General features: G+C 48.1%; 1 protein-coding gene across 1 annotated transcript; it reads right to left on the reverse strand.

Annotated features, from left to right (window-relative positions):
• On the reverse strand, positions 1-23,960 carry LOC311105435 (2-phosphoxylose phosphatase 1-like). Its single transcript, XM_084147585.1, has 6 exons — positions 23,839-23,960; positions 22,673-22,816; positions 15,219-15,395; positions 13,748-13,874; positions 2,087-2,226; positions 1-1,985 (listed from the first exon to the last, which is right to left on the reverse strand). The coding sequence occupies exons 2-6, from the start codon at positions 22,749-22,751 to the stop codon at positions 934-936; spliced, it is 1,575 nt and encodes a 524-aa protein (XP_084003711.1). The 5' UTR covers positions 22,752-22,816; positions 23,839-23,960; the 3' UTR covers positions 1-933.
• Positions 23,961-24,211: the final 251 nt, after the last annotated feature.

The raw sequence follows: 24,211 nt of genomic DNA on the forward strand, positions 1-24,211 counted from the left end.
TATAATTACTGATTACATATTTATTAACTGTTATTGCCATCTTATAGCAGCAGTGGAATCTAAGTACCATAACAACTAGCCTTTAATAAGGTGCAGAATATTTTCATTATTGAGTAAACATTGAGTGTAAATTGTTGGAATGACTTAATTCTTAACATTTAAATCTACTTCAGCTTGAAGTATGTGGTTGAGCTCTTTTTATAGCAGTAAACTAAAATGAATTAATTGTACAGCAAAACTGACCCTAATTTTATTGGTCTCAGCACCATTTGAATCAAAATGTCAAACAATATCAAGACATAAATAAATGTTTACATTTTATATGAACTAATCCAGCATTAGTGTTTCCAGCTTCAACGTTCCCCCTTCAATGCATGAATTTGGGAAAACCGGAATCTCAACATTCCAAGTTGGACTTTAGGAATGTGTGATTAAAGTGGCTGAGTGTCCTTAACTTTCACCTCAGAATGTCTTTTCCTTACAAACATTTCAAAAACGTAAAAATGGTAGAAAGGTCAATGTTCAAATGTGTATAATTGCAGGTTAAGCATCCGGGTGTGATTGTCGACACCACAAGGCTGTCAGTTTAGAGGTCAAACTTTATCGACAAAGACATCTGATCAAGAAGGCATGAAGAGTGTGTATAAAGTATGTGTGTGTTTGTGTATAGGAATTTGCTGGTGAAAATATGTATTTTTGCAGTGTGTTTGTGCATGTGATATGTATGATCAGTATTTATGCTTTCTAGGAATGTTTGTGACTTTACAAAAATGTCAAAGTTTTAAGACACTAAAATAGTGCAATAGGGCACTACCATCAAAGTGGGAAAAGCGCTATTAACAAATTCCGAAATCAGCTAAATTATAACTCCCTCTTTCTCTGATTAATTCCCTTCTTCTCCTCCTTTTCTCTCTCCATCCTTCCATCTGTCAGTCAGCCTGTCCGTCGGTAGCAGGCGTTGTGGTAGGATGTGGCGTTGAAGACACTGAACATGTCTTTCTTGACGAACGACAGGAAGTTACCCAGGGGGCATAGCGGCTGTGCGGCGTGGCGGTCATGTGAGCGACAGAAGGTGGTATGGAAGGTCACATCCTCTCCGTTGTACAGAACCCTCACAAACATGTCTCCCCCGCCCTTTGACCTCTCCCCTTTCACCCTAGCAGCCTTATCCTGGCCCTGGCCTTGCCCCTTGCGTTGTCCCTGCGTTGCAGGCGGACTCTTCCACAACTCAAACACAACCCTCGCCGCAAACCTCGGGAACAGTGCCTCCTCCAAGCCCAGGGCGCTTAGCAATGGCGCCACAGTGACATCGTGAGCCGAGGACAGGGTGAACACCTCCTCTCCTCCAGCGCGGGGTTTTCGGCCTGGAGCGTTGGCCTTGGCGACGCGCTCCATCCTGTTGGCGGTGCGGTTGAGGTAGGGGTGCGTGGCGAGCAGGGCGTAGCGGCGATACAGCCCCACCCTCCTCCTGTCCACCTCGTCCTCTAACTGCTGCCTGCGGATCACAGCGAACTGGGTCAGAGTCAGACAGCCCCCACTGCCGATAGCACTCCCTGCTGGCACACAGGGGAAGGACAGGCCGTGGCACAGTTGGCACAGTAGGGAGTCTATAGGGTTGGCAGCTCTGAGCTGGCGCGGGGGCAGACCTAGCGTACGGGCCATGTCTGCGTAGGTCCTCTCCAGTTCAGTGTCTGCCACTCTAAGGCGGTACTGTCTCCGCTGCTCCTCCTCCAGATAGCGGTTCCTAGCAGGACAGTCACAGGCTGAGCCACAGAACAACGTGCTCCACTGGTGGTGGACTGTCAGACGGCTCCAGTCAAAGTCTGGCAGGAACCCATACAGAAGAGCCATCCCGCTCTGGAGGGTGCGGCTCCTGCCCGTAGTCTCGACCCACACCTGCTTGGTCGACCAATTGGGCGGGAGTAGTTTGTGGCGCTTGTAGGCTTGGCGAAGGAGCTGGCCATTGCGTAAGTGCTGCACCACACCTGAAGAGGCGGAAGAAAGAGATTGGTTCTAAACCCAGCCCATCTGGAAAGTGACTGGTTGGTTCATTACGCATCTTTAATGTGATTGATTGTTTGGTTACCTGTCTGAGTGAGCTCACCCATCTCACAGGCGCTGTGGTTAGGGAGGCGGGGCAACGAGCTGAGAGTCCCCTCCCAGCGGCCACGCCCCCCCTGCGCCATGTGACCAATGAAGGAATTCAGCTGGTGGTGGGAGGGCTTCCTGAAAGGGGGGGGGGGAGGGGGGAGAGAGAGAGAGAGAGAGAGTAATTTTACTATTCATTTTTTATTGTTTATTTCACTTCTGTTTATTATCTATTTAACTTGCTTTGGCAATGTAAACATATGCTTCCCATGCCAATAAAGCCCCTTAAATTGAAATTGAATTGAGCGAGAGGTAGGCTAAGGAGGGGGAATAGTTTCCAGCTGGAGAGACCGCAGACAGACAGAGTGTCGACTCGGCATGCTAGTGCCAGCTCTCTCTCTCTCTCTCACTCACACACACACACACACACACACACACACACACACACACACACCCCATCTGTCCCCTAGGATCCCGCCTATAACCCATATGCTAGTGCAGAATAGATCCCCATAATTACACACTGGCCAAAATAAAAAACAGACCCAGATTGTAGACCTTTATAAATAGAACCTTTATAAATGTTAATCCCTCTCTCTCTCCCAAACACACACACACATAATCCACACACACCCCCAGAGACATTTACATACATTTACATTTTAGTCATTTAGCAGACGCTCTTATCCAGAGCGACTTACAGTTAGTGAATACATATATTATTTTTTTTACTGGCCCCCCGTGGGAATCGAACCCACAACCCTGGCGTTGCAAACGCCATGCTCTATCAACTGAGCTACATCCCTGCCGGCCATTCCCTCCCCTACCCTCGACGACGCTGGGCCAATTGTGCGCCGCCCATGAGTCTCCCGGTCGCGGCCGGCTGCGACAGAGCCTGGATTCGAACCAGGATCTCTAGTGGCACAGTTAGCACTGCGATGCAGTGCCTTAGACCACTGCGCCACTCAGGAGTACTGAGACAACACAGCCTGCTCAAACACACACTTCTGGTGCATCTATTGCAGCTCCAGCAAAACTGAACTCCTCTCTCAGGAGTTCCATATCTCAACCTCCCTAAGTCTCCCTCCATCCCTCACTCTCTCCATGTCTCACACTCTCGCTTTCTCTCTTCCCACTCTCTCCGCTCGGCTGTCTTGCCCTGCATCGCTCTGTTTCTCTCCCTCCCTCCCTCCCTCCCTCCCAGCTCTGACTTGGAGTGGAATGTCAGTGCGGAGAGCCAGATGGCATTGAATATTGAATACCAGTCACACCAAACACACACACACAGGGAGAGAGAGAGTTGCAGAGGTGCACTGTGGGGGAAAGAGAGATCGAGAGAGAGAGTGTACAGACACAAACTCAGAATGCCTGAGCGCTCATGTGGTTTGGGTTATGCCTTCTTATGACATGCCACACATTAGTGAGATGTGTAATTATCTACTAGCCAAGGTTTGGCATCATAGCAGACATATTCACCAGTCCTCTCAGCTCTGTGAAGGCCAGGCCCAGTGACCAAAGATGACTCTGTAATGAATACTCAGGGAGAAAAAGGTGTAGATTCACGCGCAGAGCGCGGCAGGTGTTTATTATGCCTTCACAGAAGGCAGGAATCGTGGTCACAGGTAGGCAAACAGGCAGGTGAAACAAAACTAGGACTGAAGGCTAAAACTGGTTCTCACAAACAAGCTAGAAAAAAGGCTTAGTAGAGTCAAAACGAACAATACCTCACAAGGCACAAACAGAATGAACTGAACTAAATAAGGAGCTGATGAGACCAGGTGAGTAACTAACACAGGTGAAATCAATGAACAAAAATGAAAGACAGGGCTACGTTCAAGAACACGAAGAAACAGGGCTACGTTCAAGAACATAAGGTGAACTAAGAAAATAAATACAGAACCTTACAGTAACCCCCCCCAAAGGGAGGCTCCTGACGACACAACGGCACCGGAGGGTGGAGTGGGCAGGCGGGGGCGCAGAGGCGGCCGCCTACCTCGGGGGCGAGGTCCGGCAGGCTGGTTTGACGTTCTGTGTCGAGGCTGATGTCCACTGGGTCTTCAGGCCCATAACCTTCCCAGTCCACCAAATAGTGGATGCAACCTCTCAGGCGTTTGGAATCAAGGATGGCCTGAATGGCGTAGGCAGGTTCCCCTCCGACGTCCAACGGTGGGGGCGCACTGCGGGTTGAGACTGGAGGATGAAGAGGACTGTAGGTGACCGGTTTCAACAGAGACACATGAAAGGACGAGGTGATTTTATACTGATGGGGTAACTGGAGGCGGTATGTGACAGGGTTGATGCGATGGGTTATCTTGAAGGGACCAATGAAGCGAGGACAGAACTTTTTGGAGGGGAGGCGGAGCCGGATGTCTCTGGTAGAGAGCCACACACGTTGTCCGGGGTGAAAGAGTGGCGTAGGTCGGCGGCGTCTGTCGGCAAAGCGTTTCTGGGTATTAGAGGCTTCCTGCAGATGCCGGTGAGCGGTCTCCCATACCTGCTCACTATGCCGAAACCAGTCGTCGACAGCTGGGACAGTACCAGGCTCCGCCTCCCAGAAACATGGGGGGTTGGTAACCAAGGACACACTGAAACGGAGTAAGGCGGAGGGATGAATGCATGAGTGAGTTCTGAGCGTATTCGGCCCAGGCCATATACCGACTCCAGTCGTGTGGAGAAGCAGAACATTGTTGGCGGAGGTACTTCCCTATTTCTTGATTTAGGCGTTCCGTCTGCCCGTTGGTCTGGGGATGATACCCGGAGGAGAGGCTGAGGGCGACCCCAAGTCGGTCACAGAAGGCTCGCCACACCCGGGAGACAAATTGGGGCCCGTGGTCAGAGACGATGTCCTCCGGAATCCCATACAGACGGAACACTTTTCTATATATATCCTGGCGCCGACGAAGATGGCGGCCTCACGACTAGCTCTTAGGAAACTTTGCAGTATTTTGTTTTTTTATGTATTATATTTTACATTATTAGCTCAGAGAGTGTTTTGCATCATTACATACAGCCAGGAAAAAATATTGGATATCTGAGCGGCGGTAACTCACCAGCATTACGACCAGGAATACGACTTTCCCGAAGCAGATCCTTTGTTTGCTCTCCCCAGGGCAACTGAACTGATTCCAGCGGCTGACTCAAAACATCGCCGGCAGAGGAGAGGCACTCGGAGCGGCCTGCTGGTTCGACTTAGGAGGCGTGCACAACACCCACCGCTTCCAAGTATACTACTCGCTAATGTTCAGTCTTTGGTTAACAAAGTCGACGAACTATGGGCAAGGATTTCTGTCCAGAGAGACATCAAGGCCTGTAACATACTCTGTTTCACGGAAACATGGCTCTCTTGGGATATTCTGTCGAAATCGGTCCAGCCAGGTGGATTCTCAGTTCATCGCGCAGACAGGAATAAATATCTCTCCGGGAAGCAGAAGGGCGGTGGTGTGTGTTTCATGATTAACGACTCATGGTGTAATTGTAGTAACATACAGGAACTCAAGTCATTCTGTTCACCCGACCTAGAATATCTCACAATCAAATGCCGACTGTATTATCTCCCAAGATTATTTTCTTCGGTTGTAGTCACGGCCGTGTATATCCCCCCTCAAGCCGATACCACGACGGCCCTCAAAGAACTTCACTGGACCTTATGCAAACTGGAAACCACATATCCTGAGGCTGCATTTATTGTAGCCGGGGATTTTAACAAAGCAAATTTGAGGACTAGACTGCCGAAGTTCTATCAACATATCGACTGTTGTACTCGCGCTGCCAAAATCCTCGACCATTGCTATTCGAACTTCCGGGATGGTTATAAGGCCCTCCCCCGCCCTCCTTTCGGCAAATCTGACCACGACTCCATTTTGCTTCTCCCTTCCTATAGGCAGAAACTCAAACAGGAAGTACCCGTGCTAAGGACTATTCAACGCTGGTCTGACCAATCGGAATCCACGCTTCAAGATTGTTTTGATCACGCGGACTGGGATATGTTCCGGGTAGCTTCCGAAAATAATTTAGACAAAAACACTGAAACGGTGACTGAGATTATCAGGAAGTGTATAGGTGATGTTCTGCGCACTGTGACTATTAAAACCTACCCTAACCAGAAACCGTGGATAGATGGCAGCATTCGTGCAAATCTGAAAGCACGAACCACTGCATTCAACCATGACAAGGTGACTGGGAATATGGCAGAATACAAACAGTGTAGCTATTCACTCCGCAAGGCAATTAAACTGGCAAAACATCAGTATAGAGACAAAGTGGAGTCGCAATTCAACGGCTCAGACACGAGACGTATGTGGCAGGGTCTACAGACAATCACGGACTACAAAAGAAAACCAGCCACGTCGCCAACACAGACGTCTCGCTTCCAGACAAGCTAAACACCTTCTTCGCCCGCTTTGAGGATAACACAGTGCCACTGACGAGGCCCACTACCAAGGACTGTGGCCTCTCCTTCTCCATGGCCGACGTGATTAAGACATTTAAGCATGTTAACACCCGCAAAGCTGCTGGCCCAGACGGCATCCCAAGCCGCGTCCTCAGAGCATGCACAGACCAGCTGGCTGGTGTGTTTATGGACATATTCAATCTCTCCCTTTCCCAGTCTGCTGTTTCCACATGCTTCAAGATGGCCACCATTGTTCCTGTACCCAAGAAAGCAAAGGTAACTGAACTAAATGACTATCGCCCTGTAGCACTCACCTCTGTCATCATGAAGTGCTTTGAGAGACTAGTCAAGGATCATATCACCTCTACCTTACCTGTCACCCTAGACCCACTTCAATTTGCTTACCACCCCAATAGATCCACAGACGATGCAATCGCCATCACACTGCCCTATCCCATCTGGACAAGAGGAATACCTATGTAAGAATGCTGTTCATTGACTTTAGCTCAGCATTCAACACCATAGTACCCTCCAAGCTCATCATTAAGCTTGAGGCCCTGGGTCTGAACCCCGCCCTGTGCAACTGGGTCCTGGACTTCCTGACGGGCCGCCCACAGGTGGTGAAGGTAGGAAACAACATCTCCACTTCGCTGATTCTCAACACTGGGGCCCCACAAGGGTGCATGCTCAGCCCCCTCCTGTACTCCCTGTTCACCCATGAATGCGTGGCCAAGCACGCCTCCAACTCAATCATCAAGTTTGCAGACGACACAACAGTAGTAGGTTTGATTACCAACAATGACGAGACCGCCTACAGGGAGGAGGTGAGGGCTCTGGGAGTGTGGTGCCAGGAAAATAACCTCTCACTCAACATCAACAAAACAAAGGAGATGATCGTGGACTTCAGGAAACAGCAAAGGGTGCACCCCCTTATCCACATCAACGGGACCGCAGTGGAGAAGGTGGAAAGCTTCAAGTTCCTTGGTGTACATATCACGACAAACTGAAATGGTCCACCCACGCAGACAGTGTGGTGAAGAAGGCGCAACAGAGCCTCTTCAACCTCAGGAGGCTGAAGAAATTCAGCTTAGCACTTAAAACCCTCACAAACTTTTACAGATGCACAATTGAGAGCATCCTGTCGGGCTGTATCACCGCCTGGCCACTTTAAGAAATAGAACACTAGTCACTTTAATAATGTTTACATATCTTGCACTACTCATCTCATATGTATATACTGCATTCTATTCTATAATATTCTACTGTATCTTAGTCCATGCCGCTCTGTCATTGCTTGTCCATATATATATTAAATCCCATTCCTTACTAGTTTTGTGTGTATTGGGTATATGTTGTGAAATAGTTAGATATTACTTGTTAGATATTACTGCACTGTCGGAGCTAGAAGCACAAGCATTTCGCTACACCCGCTATAACATCTGCTAAACATGTGTATGTGACAAATCAAATCTTATTTGATTTGAACACCTGTTGGAACATACACTCAGCCAATTCCATGGCGTTAGGTAAATGAGGAAGAGGAACCAGACAACACATTTTTGAAAAACTGTCTACTATGACAAGGATGGTGGTGTTACCAGAGGATTCAGGAACGTCTGTGATGAAGTCAACAGCTATGTGGGACCAGGGTCTGTGAGGGATTGTCAAAGCTTGAAGCTTACCGGAAGGGAGATGACGAGGGCTTTTGGTTTGGGCGCAGATTGGACAGCAGAGTACGTAATCCCTGACGTCGGATGCCAGTGAGGACCACCAGAATTTACGGGCTAGAAGTTCGGTGGTTCGTGTAATGCCCGGATGTCCTGACCCCAAGGACGTGTGACACCATTGCATCAGTTGGGGTCTAACAGCTGCTGGTACGTAACTCTTCCCAGCTGGTGTCTCAGGAGGAGCCGGGTCTGAGGTTAGGGCTTCTTGTATGGCAGAGTGAACCTCCCACTGTACCGGTCCCATAATGCAAGAGGAAGGAATAATGGGTGTAGGGTCTGAGTTACTGGTCGGAAGGTCAAACTGGCGGGGGAGACCATCAGCTTTTACGTTCTTCTTTCCAGGGATGTAAGTAACATGAAAATGGAAGCGTGTGAAGAAGAGAGCCCAGCGGGCTTGTCTGGAGTTTAACCTCTTGGCCCCTCTGATATATTCCAGATTACGATGATCTGTTAGGACGAGAAAGGGATGTTGTGTGCCCTCCAAACAGTGGCGCCACTCGTCGAGGGCCAGCTTGATGGCGAGGAGTTCTCTGTTCCCCACATCGTAATTCCTCTCAGTGGGGGATAACTTCCTGGAGAAGAAGGCACAAGCATGTGATTTTGGAGGTGTTCCCACCCGCTGAGCGAGTATGGCTCCTACTCCTACTTCGGAGGCATCCACCTCCAGGGTGAAAGGAAGGGTCGGATCAGGTTGGCGAAGGACAGGAGCTGAGGTGAAGAGCCATTTCAAGGTGTTGAAAGCAGTCAGTGCGGTATCAGTCCATTGAAGGGCCCGGGTCTTTTGGCTGGTAAGGGCAGTGAGGGGAGCGGCAGTAGAACTGAAGTTCTGAATTAACCGGCGATAGAAGTTGGAGAACCCAATGAAACGTTGGAGTTCCTTAACGGTGGTGGGTTTGGGCCAGTTACTGACGGCGGTGACTTTGTTCTCATCCATGCTGACCCCTCCAGGTGTCAGTACGAAACCGAGGAAGTTTACTGAGGTTACATGGAAGGTGCTCTTTTCAGTCTTCAAATAAAGGTTATGGTCAAGGAGCCGTTGAAGAACCCTTTGTACATGCTGTATGTGTTCCTTCAGGGAGTGGGAGTAAATCTAGACAATGTAGACAATGAGAAAGCGGTTGATCATATCCTGGAAAACCTAGTTCATAAAGGATTGGAAGATGGGGGGGGCGTTAGTAAGGCCGTAGGGCATGACCAGGTATTCGTAGTGCCCTCGTGCGGTGATAAAAGCCGTCTTCCATACGTCGCCTTCACGTATACGGACAAGGTTATAAGCACTCCGCAGGTTGAGTTTTGTATAGATGTTGGCGTGGCCCACTTGTTCAAGGGTCGCTGGGATCAGAGGAAGAGGGAAACGGTTCTTGACCGTAACGTAATTCAGGGAACGGTAATCAATACATGGACGAAGACCACCATCCTTTTTTCCAACGAAGAAGAAGCTGGACGCAGCCGGAGAAGAAGAAGGACGAATGAATCCGTTTGAGTGCTTCATCAATGTAGTTCTCCATTGCCTCATTTTCCGGGATAGATAGAGGGTAAACACGGCCCTTCGGTGTGGACACTCCAGGGAGTAAGTCAATAGCACAGTCCCCTGGGCGATGTAGTGGCAGAGTGGAGGCCTTGATTTTGCTGAAGACATTGCTGTACTGGGTGTATTCAGATGGTATGGTGGGTGGCACTGCAGAGGCAGAGTCCTCATGGTGGTGGCTTTGCAGGGTAGGCAGAGACAACTGGTGAAGCAGGTAGAAGACCAGGACAGTAGTTCACCTTGTAGCCACGAGATGGCAGGGTCGTGACGACAAAGCCAGGGGTGTCCGAAGATGACTGGCTGTTTGGGGGATGAGAGTTCCATGAGTTGAATAGTTTCGATGTGGAAGACTCCAATCTGGAGGGTAACGCTCTGTGTCAGGTGCGTAATGAAGCCCGTGCCCAATGGCTGCCCGTCCAGGGTGTTAATCCTTAAGGGAGGGGTGACAGGTGTAAGATCAATGTCAAGCTCTTGTACTAGCTGTACTAGTTGTTTCTGGGAGATATTTAGAAATACGGACCCGCCTACCTGCATGGCAGCGGAGGGACTCTTCTAATCTCTCCGTGGGGGGCGAACAGGGCAATGGCTGAGTAGATTATCTTTCCCTCCACAGTATAGGCAGAGCCCTTCTTGGATCCGCCTTCGACGTTCGATACACGGGAGAGGAGCATGACCCAACTGCATGGGCTCTGGAAGACTCGGACGGGATGACGGAATCATGGAAAGAGAAGGTTTCAGGTCCCTGGGTGGCAGAGTTATTTGGCAGTCGGCGATGAGGTGGTCGATGGAGATGAACATACGAATGTATTGATTTAAATCCTGAAGGTCACCTCTACAGGCCAGCTCCGCCTGAAGTTCCCCTCTTCGGTAGACAGTAAGTAAAGCAGCCTCACTCCATCCACTCCCTGCAGCCATGGTGCTGAACTCGAGGGCATACTCGGCAGCTGAATTCCTTGTTGAAGGTCTATTAGGAGGTCCCCTATAGGACGACCGGAAGGAGAGTGATCGAATACCTCTTTGAAGAGGATGTGGAAATGGGTCTCAGATCCGAGTTCTGAGCAGTCCATATGGCGATGGCCCAATCCAGGGCTTTGCCTGTGAGTAGAGACACAACAAAATCCACCCTGCTCTTGTCAGTGGCGATGTTAGTGGGGTTGTGCTCAATGTATTTGCTGCATTGCATCAGAAATCCCTGACATTTCCCATGTGAACCGTCATATTTTCCAGGCATGGATATGAATGAAGGAGGGCTATGGGTTACGATACCTGGCATCGGAGAAGTAGGGATAGGCTGGTGGAGAAGATGGCAGATTACCTCCATATGCTCCTCTTGCCACTGTAGCTCCGCTGAATCCATTCCGTTTTTGGTGAGGTATTCTGTAATGAATTATCAGGGAGAAAAATGTGTAGATTCACGCGCAGAGCGCGGCAGGTGTTTATTACGCCTTCGCAGAAGGCAGGAATCGTGGTCACAGGCAGGCAATGGTCATACACAGGTAGGCAAACAGGCAGGTGAAACAAAACTAGGACTGAAGGTTAAAACTGGTTCTCACAAACGAGCTAGGAAAAGGCTTAGTAGAGTCAAAACGAACAATACCTCACAAGGCACAAACAGAATGAACTGAACTAAATAAGGAGCTGATGAGACCAGGTGAGTAACTAACACAGGTGAAATCAATGAACAAAAATGAAAGACAGGACTACGTTCAAGAACACAAAGAAACAGGGCTACGTTCAAGAACACAAGGTGAACTAAGAAAATAAATACAGAACTTTACAGACTCAGATTACTGATTCTTCCTCTGCAAGACTCATCAACTCAAAATGAAATGCCCATGTTGAATTTAGCAAATGGCCAGAGACCAAGATATGCCAAAAAGAGGATTGGGGAGGAATTTATCGGCCATATGTTCAGAATGACGTGCCAAGATCCAAGGTCATGCAAGTCACCGGGGAACACTCTGTTGTGCCAATGAAAGTAGACAGAACCCAAGTGCCCTCTCACACACACACACACACACTCTTTTCACACACACTTCTGACTGAGGGAAGCCAGGTCTGAAAGAGCTCTTCCTGCCCTGATCTTTGCTTTTGAGAATGTGCAGAAAGAGCCACAGCAATGACTTTCCTTTTCTATAAATAATATCTTAGCAGAAACTGTCATCTGCATGATGAGAGACAGATCAGAGCAGTGGGATGTAGTGGGATGACAAACAGGATGACAGGTGGATGGGGGGGAGGGTGAACAGTGGGATGACAGGTGGATGAGAGGGGGGGTGAACAGTGGGATGACAGACAGGATGACAGGTGGATGAGAGGGGGGTGAACAGTGGGATGACAGACAGGACGACAGGTGGATGAGGGGGGGGTGAACAGCGGGATGACAGACAGGATGACAGGTGAATGAGAGGGGGGGTGAACAGCAGGATGACAGACAGGATGACAGGTGGATGAGAGGGGGAGGTGAACAGTGGGATGACAGACAGGATGACAGGTGAATGAGAGGGGGAGGTGAACAGATAATAAGAGACAGGTATACACAGAGAGAGAAAATGATATGGGAAGATGAGAGAACATGAAAGAGAGAAAGGATATCAAATATCAAAACGTGTGTGTGTGTACGTGTGTAAAGTCATTTCTCAGCAGCATAGAAAATCATGTTTTTCCAAATCAAGCGAGATAACAGAGGCAGCAAAACCTCTGTGTATGTGTTTGTTTGTGTGTGTGTGTCTGTGGGTCTGTGTGTTGGTCTGTATGTGTGTGTGTGTGTGTGTGTGTGTGTGAGCACACATCCATCTGCACCAGAGAGTAGCAGCAGAACAGATGTAGAGTACACACCCGTCACAACAATGATAAGCAATGACACAGTCTACCAGAGAGAGAGAGAGAGAGAGAAGGAGGGAAAACAAGTGGGAGAAGATGAGACAAATAAAAGTCAAATGGAGAGACAGAATGACTTACAGTCAAAATAGTCACACTTTGAAATAAGGAGAGAGTGTCTTTAGAGCTGTCTGATCCCTCTGATGTTCCTAGGTCTGAGACTGAGTGCTAGTGAAAGTGAACCGGTGGTCCCAAGCAGGACATGCACCTCCCTGAAACTCCAGATAATTCCATAGCAGACATCTCAGCTCTAACCCCAGAGACTACATCTAACACAGTCAGACTGAGCATCTAGTAGCTCCAAATCACACACTGCAAAACTACATCTAATCACTTCGACTAGCAGCAACAGCTCATTTTCCCTTCTCACATACCCCTCTTCTCCATTGCAGTTCTCACATACCCCTCTTCTCCATTGCAGTTCTCACATACCCCTCTTCTCCATTGCAGTTCTCACATACTCCTCTTCTCCATTGCAGGTCTCACATACCCCTCTTCTCCATTGCAGTTCTCACATACCCCTCTTCTCCATTGCAGTTCTCACATACCCCTCTTCTCCATTGCAGTTCTCACATACCCCTCTTCTCCATTGCAGTTCTCACATACCCCTCTTCTCCATTGCAGTTCTCACATACCCCTCTTCTCCATAGCAATTATTGCTTAAGTTTTTCACCGTTGTGCTAACCAGAAACTCTAGTAAAGACTGTGGGGTAAGAGAGGGGAGAGGGCTAATTTCACAAGCCAAAGCGGTTTCATTTTCTGACTGCAGTCAAAACTGAATTTCTTTGGGGGAATGAGCTGTTGACAACTGAAATTTTTATGGATGGTTCCTGCCAGCTAGTTCTCCTTAGAGAGAGAAAGAGAAAAAGAGAAAGAGAGAGAGAGAAGTGTGTCTGACTCAAATGTCTATGTGTAATGCTTTTCTGCCCTGTATTCACAATGATCTAATGGAAACTGGAGCTGGAGGGAATACCTAACATTTACAGTAGAGACTCCAGTTAATTCAGGAGGCCATCTTTATTTAACAGAAGTCCTTAATGAATGAATAATGAATAATGGGAGACTACAGACTATTTGTTGCATCATCATTCCCTAGGTTTGGTTGGATGTTCAGTCAGTGGGCGTTGCTCTCACCTCTTTGGGGACAGGGTACAGTCGATGGCAGGCCGCTTGGTTTTGGGGATGGCGTAAAGGGGGTAACGGTCGCCATGGCGAATCATCACCTGGACAGACAGCAGCTTGTAGTCCACAGGGCTGTGTCCTGGGAGGGGAGAGGACCACGCATATTCATCATCACCATCACTACCATCATCATAATCATCTCCATCATCACCATCATAGAGGTAGTAGTGGTTGTAGCGGTCATAGTAAGGCCCGTTATGGTAGTGATAGTGACGATTTATAATAAACAACACTCTTGGCTTATTCTTGGTGTATTACACCAACACAACACCAGAGGAAGTGGTTTACAGATAACCTTGAAATATGTGATACAAGTGACTCCAATCCTTCTTGATACATCTGAAGTGTTGCTGTCATGAGTCTGTGAGAGAGTGCATAGTTTGAAAAAAGACTATAGTAGTGCTCCACTGACTGACAGAGACAAACCGTTCCAGCAGTCAGATGTTCTTCGATACCACAGTGGCCTTAACTTCTGACCTATGCATAGCTAATAGTGCTGAGTGATTAGTGATTTTTGAGGTCGGTCTGGTTTTGCTTAAATTATTAAAAAAATAATCACAGTTTTGGTTTCGATATCCTCTCTATCCTCTAACTAACTATGACCTTTATCCTCTCTATCCTCTAACTAACCATGACCCTTTATCATCTCTATCCTTTAACTAACCATTGCCTTTTATCAGCTCTATCCTCTAACTAACCATTACCCTTTAACATCTCTATCCTCTAACTAACCATGACTCTTTATAATCTCTATCCTCTAACTAACTATTACCCTTTATCATCTCTATCCTCTAACTAACCATGACCCTTTATAATCTCTATCCTCTAACTACCTGTTATCATCTTTATCCTCTACCTAACTATGACCCTTTATCATCTCTATCCTCTAACTACCTGTTATAATCTCTATCCTCTAACTAACCATGACCCTTTATCATCTCTATCCTCTAACTAACCATGACCCTTTATAATCTCTATCCTCTAACTAACTATTACCCTTTATAATCTCTACCCTCTAACTAACCATGACCCTTTATAATCTCTATCCTCTAACTAACTATGACCCTTTATCATCTCTATCCTCTAACTATGACCCTTTATCATCTCTATCCTCTAACTAACCATGACCCTTTATAATCTCTATCCTCTAACTAACTATGACCCAACCCCAGCCTATCAATTCTCTTTACATAACCCAACACATCTGGTGTACACACATCTAAATGTTCTGTATTTCTCCACATGGCTAAGCCTTCCTTGTTACCTAGGGTTCTGTTCTAAACCCTGAACTTTGACCTGTCTTCACTGATTGGTTGAGCCAACGGCTAACACGCTAGCAGACTGCAAAGGACTGAAACATTGCTCTTTCTTCCCAGTTACCAATTGAACTTCGGATAAGACTGTGTGTGTGTGCGCGTCTCACCCTCCCAGGCCTGTTCAGAGCGGTTGGGGGTGTTGCAGTAGCCATAAGCCTCAGAGATGGGGTTTGGTTCAGGAGCCTCTGTGTGGGGGACAGGGATCACTCTCTTCCTGCTCTTCCCCTGGCCTTGACCCTGGGGGGGCCGCTCCTCACCCATGGGCGTAGTGGGGATTAGGTGCACTGGAGAGAGAGGAGAAGGGGGGGGGGGGAGTATTACCATTTTCAAATTAGTTTAATGGGTCAATTCTTCAATGTTTGACAGATTGTGAGGGAGAGAGAGACTGAATGAAATAGCAGAGAATGAGGGATTGAGTGTGAGAGAGAGAGCCCAGCCTCCCCCAGCTTCAGCCCAGCTCATCTACATGTGAACAGCAGTAGAACCCTATACAGAACCCCTCACCACTACCCCAGGGTTGCCTTGACAACCATTGACCTGTGACCCCTAGGCCAGGCGGCCCAATGGGAGAGAGTGGTGTGGGAACCACTGCAGTCCCATTCATAAACACAGGATCCTGGGAAGGAGTTGAAACTCAATGCCCTCCTAGCAATACCCAATACCACGCACACACACAAAGACACAGACACAGGCACACACACAGACACACACACTTACCTCAGAAACCCTGGTTGTCCTGAAGCCGGGCAGTGGAGTACATTTACATCATTTTACATTTTAGTCATTTAGCAGACGCTCTTATCCAGAGCAACTTACAGTTAGTGAGTGCATACATATTTATAAATTTTTCATACTGGCCCCCCATGGGAATCGAACCCACAACCCTGGCGTTGCAAACGCCATGCTCTACCAACTGAGCTACATCCCTGCCAGCCATTCCCTCCCCTCCCTGGACAACGCTGGGCCAATTGTGCGCCGCCCCATGGGTCTCCCGGTCGCGGCCGGCTACGACAGAGCCTGGATTCGAACCAGGATCTCTAGTGGCACAGCCTTAGACCACTGCGCCACTCGGGAGGTCGGAGTAGGTAAATATTACATATCTTTACAAAGAGAGACAGAGCAAGACTCTTTCTAATCATAAAAGGAGGGAGGCCCTATCATTCCTATGACAACCTTTAAATCAACTAGCCTAAATAGAAGCCACACTATCTTAAAGCGAGGGTATCCATATTAACCCCAAACAGTACATTCCATCTCCCGGGTACAGCAACCCCTCAGAGTGGAGTGGAAACAGGAAAGACATTTGAAGGTATAAAAACTGCGTAACCATGACAACAAAAAATATATGTGCCGAATTATATAGCATAGACTCACCGGTCAGTTAGCATCAGTATAGACTGTCAGTTAACATCAGTATAGAATCACTGGTCAGTTAGCATCAGTATAGACTGTCAGTTAACATCAGTATAGACTCACTGGTCAGTTAGCATCAGTATAGACGGTCAGTTAACATCAGTATAGACTCACTGGTCAGTTAGCATCAGTATAGACGGTCAGTTAACATCAGTATAGACTCACTGGTCAGTTAGCATCAGTATAGACTGTCAGTTAACATCAGTATAGAATCACTGGTCAGTTAGCATCAGTATAGACTGTCAGTTAACATCAGTATAGAATCACTGGTCAGTTAGCATCAGTATAGACGGTCAGTTATATCAGTATAGACTCACCGGTCAGTTAACATCAGTATAGACTCACTGGTCAGTTAGCATCAGTATAGACGGTCAGTTAACATCAGTATAGACTCACTGGTCAGTTAGCATTAGTATAGACTCACCGGTCAGTTAACATCAGTATAGACTCACCAGTGAAGAGGAAGATGAGGAGGTGTGTGTGAGCAAAGGAGAGCATTCTGAGACCTGCTCACTGGGTAGAGGGGAAGACACACACTAGAACCCATTCACTGAACAGGTCCCCCTCTCCCCGTACACACACACTCACCGACAAACACACACGCCTGCGCACTGGGTAGACCCACGGCCCAATTACAGGCCTGCTCACTGCCCTGATCTGCCTCAGTCGCCCATACAAAGGGCCTTTTGTAACAGACTGCCCACACACTGAAGAAACACACAAGCCACACAAGCCCAGCGCATCAACACCAACTCACACACCCGCAAACACACAGAGTTATGTACAAGCCTGGAGCATGAACACACACACACACACACACACACACACACACCAAAGCAACACACATGCAAGCCTAAGGCATCCTCCTACAGTACACACACAACGTCAGTAGGCCAGGTCTATGCAACAACTAGCTAGCCTTAAGAAATGTACATAAAGAAATGTACAGCAGGGCCAGTAATTAGGTGTTTAGCGGGTAGTTCTGACTGTATGCATTGGCTGAGAGTTGAAAAAGGTGAGCCTATTACACTGATGAGAGCTTCCTTCCTGCCTTATACCTCAGTGTTTTACACCACCTGTACTGTGGTAAAGAGTCAGCTGCTACAGTAAACCTTAAACACAGAGGATGGACCGTGAATGCCCTTCCTCCTCCTCTTGCTCCCCTCCCTCTCTCCCACCAGAGAAATAAAACAGGGCCATTTCCAAATGGTGAGAGATAGAGAAAGAGGGAGAAAGGTATCTGCTATAATAAACATAATGCGTGGCCTTGGCATGGCAGGCATAGCCATCCATCCAGGAGAAGAGTAAGGGGGAGTACACACAGTATAATCTTATGATAGCTAGGTGGCACCACCACATCTCAGTCATAGCAAGTACATTTTCCTCAATAAAGTAGCTATCAGCAAAGTTAGTCCAAGTGTTAGTTCACGAACGGCAATTCCTCTGAGCCTACTAGACTTGGACTGTCTCTACTTCTTGTGGTCTATCTGTCTGTCTGCCTCTACTACCTGGGGTCTATCTGTCTCCATGTCAGTGACTCATAGCTATCCTCCAAAACACGTCGCTCTGAGTTTGGCTTCCATTCCTGTAGTCTCTCTCTCACCATATTCCTTTCTCTCCCCTTTTCTCTCTTTCCTCCGATGTCATATCTCACCTCTTTTTTATTCATGCTTTTTAAAAATCTCTGTGGATTTACTGTCTGGCTCTGTTGATTACTCTCTCTCCCTGTCTCTCCTCTCTCCCTGTCTCACCTCTCTCCCTGTCTCACCTCTCTCCCTGTCTCTACTCTCTCTCCTCTCTCCCTGTCTCTCCTCTCTCCCTGTCTCTCCCTGTCTCTCTTCTGGTCTCTCCTCGTCTCGCCTCTCTCCGTCTCACCTATCTTCCTATCTCCCTTTCTCTCCTCGTCTCTCGTCTCTCCCCTTGTCTCTCTCCCTGTCTCTCCTCGTCTCTCCTCTCTCCTCGTCTCTCCTCTCGTCTCTCTCCTTGTTTCTCCTCTCTTCTCGTCTCTCCCTGTCTCTCCTCTCTTCCGGTCTCTCCTCTCTCCCTGTCTCACCTCTCTCCCTGTCTCTCCTCTCACCCTGTCTCTCCTCGTCTCTCCTGTCTCTCCTATCTTCCTGTCTCTCCTCTCTCCCTGTCTCTCCTCTCTCCCTTTCTCTCCTCATCTCTCCTCTCTCCCGGTCTCTCCTCTCTCTCTCCTGGTCTCTGCTCTCTCTATCCCAGTCTCTCCTCTCTCCCGGTCTCTCCTCTCTCCCAGTCTCTCCTCTCTCCCTGTCTCTCCTCTCTCCCAGTCTCTACTCTCTCCCAGTCTCTCCTCGTCTCTCCTCTCTCACTGTCTCTCCTCTCCTCTCTCCTTGTTCTCTCCCCTTGTCTCGCCTCTCTCACCTCTCTCCCTGTCTCTCCTCTCTCCGTCGCTCCTCTCTCCCTGTCGCTCCTCTCATTGTCTCTCCTCTCTCCCTGTCTCTCCTCTCTCTCCTATCTCCCTGTCTCTACTTGTCACCCCTCTCTCCCTGTCTTTCTCCCTGTCTCTCCTCTCCCTGTCTCTCCTCTCCTCGTCTCTCCTCGTTTCTCCTCTCTTCTTGTCTCTCCTCTCTCCTTGTCTCTCCTCTCTCCTTGTCTCTCCTCTCTCCCTGTCTCTCCTCTCTCCGTGTCTCTCCTCTCTCCCGGTCTCTCCTGTCTCCTGGTCTCTCCCTGTCTATCCTCTCTCCTCTCCTTGTCTCTCCTCTCTCCTTGTCTCTCCTCTCTCCCTGTCTCTCCTCTCTCCCGGTCTCTCCTCTCTCCCAGTCTCTCCTCTCTCCCAGTCTCTCCCAGTCTCTCCTCTCTCCCAGTCTCTCCTCTCTCCTTGTCTCTTCTCTCCTCTCTCCTTGTTCTCTCCCCTTGTCTCGCCTCTCTCCGTCTCACCTCTATCCCTGTCTCTCCCTGTCTCTCCTCTCTCCCTGTCTCTCCTCTCTCCCTGTCTCTCGTCTCTCCCTGTCTCTCCTCTCTCCCTCTCTCTCCTCGTTTCTCCTCTCTCCTCGTTTCTCCTCTCTTCTTGACTCACCTCTATCCCTGTCTCTCCTCTCCCTGTCTCTCCTCTCCCTGTCGCTCCTCTCTCCCTGTCGCTCCTCTCTCCCTGTCTCGCCTCTCTCCCTGTCTCGCCTCTCTCCGTCTCACCTATCTTCCTGTCTCTCCTATCTCCCCTCGTCTCTCCCCGTCTCCCCTCTCTCCCTGTCTCCCCTATCATCACTCTTCTTGTCTCTCCTCTCTTCTTGTCTCTCCTCTCTCCTTGTCTCGCCTCTCTCCCTGTCTCTCCTCATCTCTCCTCTCTCCGTGTCTCTCCTCTCTCCCTGTCACTCCTCTCTCCCTGTCTATCATCTCTCCTCGTCTCTCCTCTCTCGTCTCACCTATCTTCCTGTCTCTCCTATCTCCCCTCGTCTCTCCTCTCTCCCCGTCTCTCCTTGTCACTCCTCTCGTCTCTCCTCTCGTCTCTCCTCTCTTCTTGTCTCTCCTCGCTCCCTGTCTCTCCTCATCTCTCCTCTCTCCGTGTCTCTCTTCTCTCCCGGTCTCTCCTCTCCCGGTCGCTCCTCTCTCCCTGTCGCTCCTCTCTCCCTGTCTATCCTCCCTCCGTGTCTCTCCTCGTCTCTCCTCTCTTCTTGTCTCACCTCTCTCCCTGTCTCTCCTCTCTCCCGGTCTCTCCTCTCTCCCGGTCTCTCCTCACTCCCGGTCTCTCCTCTCTCCTCTGCTTGTCTCTCCTCTCTCCCTGTCGCTCCTCTCTCCCTGTCTCTACTCTCTCCCTGTCTCTCCTCTCCCGGTCTCTCATCTCTCTGTGTCTCTCCTCATCTCTCCTCTCTCCGTGTCTCTCCTCTCTCCCTGTCGCTCCTCTCTCCGTCTCTCCTCACTCCTTGTCTATCCTCTCTCCCTGTCTCTCCTCTCTGCGTCTCTCCTCTCTCCCTGTATCTCCTCTCTCCCTGTCTCTCCTCTCTTCTTGTCTCTCCTCTCTTCTTGTCTCGCCTCTCTCCGTCTCACCTCTCTCCCTGTCTCTCCGTCTCTCCTCTCTCATTGTCTCTCCTCTCTCATTGTCTCTCCCTGTCCATTCCTCTCATTATATACATGTATTTTACTCCATCACCCTCTCTCTCTGTGAATTTCTCATCACTGTTACTCCATTCTGCTCTGCTCTCAGCTTTCTCTTTTATCTTCCCTTCAATTCCTGTAGTCTATACTTTCCTATATCACTCTGCTGATGTTATCGCGTCCCCCTCTCTCCATGACTTTATCTCGTCCTCCATTCCCTCTGCTGTCGTCTATCCTTTCCTCTCTTCTATCTCTCTCTCCAGCTGTTTTCGTTCCCCTCCTTCTCCATCCTCTGTTCCGCTATGCGTCACACCTCCTTCCTGTGGGACTCCCGGCTGCTTGTCAAACAGTTGTCACGCCTCTGCTGCCATGACGACCCCAGTCCAGATTTCCGAGAGGTCGTGGCGGCAGGCAGAGTGTCAGAGTCACGGCAAACCATCTGTCATCGCCTGTCTGGATCCCACACCGTAATCAATCAAGTTTCAGGAAACAAATTAAAAGCCATGCTTCAATACACTGACTTGTTTTCCCAATCTTCAAATAATCAAAAGAAAAGAAAGATGGAGGGAGTGAGTGAGGGAAGGCAGGAGGAAAAGTGAGAGAAGTAGCGTAAGAAAGAACAGACCAAAACAGAAAGATAAGAGTCAGAGACTAAAATAGAAAAAAAGAGAGATGACTTGAGCGGAAAACAGATAAGCGAGGGAGAGAAAGTGGAGGAGAAAGAGGAATGACAATCAATGAAACATGAAGTGCTGCTGTCCCACTGGGCCTTCCCCTGGCTCCTTGGCTGTACTAGAGGATAATGACCTGCAGTCTGATGAATAAGTTATGACAGCCTCTCTCCAACACAGACAACCTACAGATCACATGACAGGGAAGGAGAGGACGCTAACACAGACCATACTTTGATTACGTAAATCCCATGTTCTCCCCAAGTGACCGAGAACTAAATGAAGAGTCAAGACACATTCTGAAGAGTCAAGACACATTCTCAATGACAAAGTAAGGGACCCGTACGAGCCTAGGCATATGCATGTGCGGCGTGCACACACACACACACTATGGTAACAATTATAATGGGATGTAATATTTTATTGCCTTTTGTTTTTGCTAAAGGAGAAGATTAGAGGGCAGGAGCGGAGAATGGTTTTAAGTAGTGGCATTAAAGTTACTTCAGCCTACAATCCCCCTCAAACACACACATCTGCCTTTGAGGGAGAGAGCGAGGGAGAAGAGTGATGGCAGCAGGGTCACAGAGTTCACACATTCTCAATGCAGAGTTAGGACACACACTCACAGAGTTCCAATCTCTTCTGGCATCAGTAAAGACTTGAGGCAAGAGAGCAGGGTACAGAGGGAGAGAGAGAAAGGTATGCACTACACAGCATATTTCACATATAAGTTAAAAGGTGGGTTTCCATAGAGGGATATCGAGTCGTTGTTTGAGCCGATAGTACATGCTTGTCCAGACTGGAACTAATCCTAGTGAAAAACACTTCATCACAGACATGGGGTTTCAGTAACCCAGAATAATCAACATAATCTGTGACTAAGATTTTTCAGCCAAATATGGATCTTATTTTTGCAACTCAATAACATCCTCCAGTATAGCATTCTTTTTAATTATATTCTTTTCACATAACAGCTAAAGGACTCTTCCTCCCATCCACCCACAGTAAGAGTCTTACGCATCTAATCGACTGGGCCGATTTCCTTGTATTCATTAGCATCGAGTACACTGTGTCTGGACTATGCACAGGGGAGATGGTGGACAATGACCCAACGGTGGCAGAAGTCATTTTCTACCAGCAGCGCCTGCCATTCCACAGCAGACACGTCATAGGAAGAACACTTAAGAGTATCTCAGGGTATCATAGTGGACTAGTCTATATATATATATAGAATGTCTCTAGAGGCCCTGTTTTCATGTCAATGGGTCCCTTGGAGAGGAAAACACAGGTGGTCAGAAATAATACACACACACACCGCGTGATCATACACAAACACACCTGGATATACACACCAAGCGCTCATACACAAATTACAACCACAAATAATGGCAGATGTAGAGACACTACAATGCACTACACAAACTTACAGAATTGGAGGCTGAGGCTCACGATGGCCAGCACCGCCCCCACTACCACCAGGAGAATGAAGCGGTTTCGAGCCAGCATCCTGACATGTGATTGGTCCGTCTCCCTGTCAGTCAGCCACCCACACTTTGCCCCATTCCTGCTGTCTAAATACACACAACAAAGACAAGCAACATTATGAATCAAACATGCCTATAACATGCCTCTAAACCAATAGAATAAATATTTAAAAAATTGCTGCACACAATGAACCACACACAAACTAGCCATTTTCCACTATACATCCTGTCTCCTATGAATAGACCTATGAGAGAGCAGGGATCTATGAACCATCTGGGAGGGAAAGGCAGAAAGAACATGTAAAAAACCTACCATTTATGTCGGTTATACACAACGCAACCCTGCTATTAGACAGACTAAAAATAAGAGCATGGCTAGAAGAGGAAAAAAGGGTGCCTCAATCAGAATCCTCAATAACCTCCCCTCAGAAATTGCCTACATGACAGATGTTCTCTCAAGTCATGTTCATGCACATTTTTACAAATTATAAGGTTTATAGTTGGACATATGGAGCTCAAAACGTGGTCAACTAAACTGTCTCCAAAATGTTTTTGCGTTTCAATGTATAAATGTTTTATATGTAACCAGCCTGTATGTACTGTATCTTAATGTGTTTAAACTCCTCTGTGGAACTCATGTAGCGCTTACTGCTGCATTGTAGTAGCCTACTAGCGAGGAGATACTATTTCATGATAATTGCACTAATTAAAACAATGTTGACGCATTGTGACAGTTTGTCTGTTAGTCTCGGCTACAATGCTATGCTGACCAGCTACAATGGAATGGATTATTCGGTAGCTAGCGAACTGGCTAACAGTAGCTAGATAGTCTTGTTATAGCTAACACATGCACTAAGGTAGTGTCTTGCGTTCTGCATCAATGCTACCGGTATAACAGCTAAAGTTACAGCTCGTAAAGCTAAATATGCGGTAATAAACTTGTTGATTTTTTTCGCGGAATCTAATGGTTCCGGTTTCGTCGTTATTACAAAACGCCAAGCCTTTGTTTACAATGTACCTATTCAAGACAAAATCGTGGGAAAATGCTAAGTAGCTAAACTGACTAACTAACATATTGCTTGCTGGTCGTTTATCTCGGATTATCTTACCCGGTAGCGAGTCTCAATCAGAATTTGAATCCACCCAGCGTGGTGCTGGCTTCTACTCTTCTAGACTCCCTAGCGATGTGCGCTGGTGGTGGCTGTCCTGCCGACTGGCTCCACCGTGCTGTGCTAGCCTCCTACTCCACGTTTCAGATGCAACTGAAATTGAATGGCTCGCTGCGCCACCGTCCCCCGGAAAACATTCGCAATGCATCCGATTGCATCCCTCTTGGTGCACACCTTTTGTCTTGCATGTCCACTATTCTGGTGTGAGACGTGGAGGACCACCACGTCAACCTGTCATCACCATTATTCTATGGACATCAACCAATATGATGCAGTGATTTAAAAAAAAAATTAGCCTACACAATTGCATCAA

The sequence above is a fragment of the Coregonus lavaretus genome, assembly GCF_964263955.1.
Source record: "Coregonus lavaretus genome assembly, chromosome: 30".
Taxonomy (NCBI): domain Eukaryota; kingdom Metazoa; phylum Chordata; class Actinopteri; order Salmoniformes; family Salmonidae; genus Coregonus; species Coregonus lavaretus.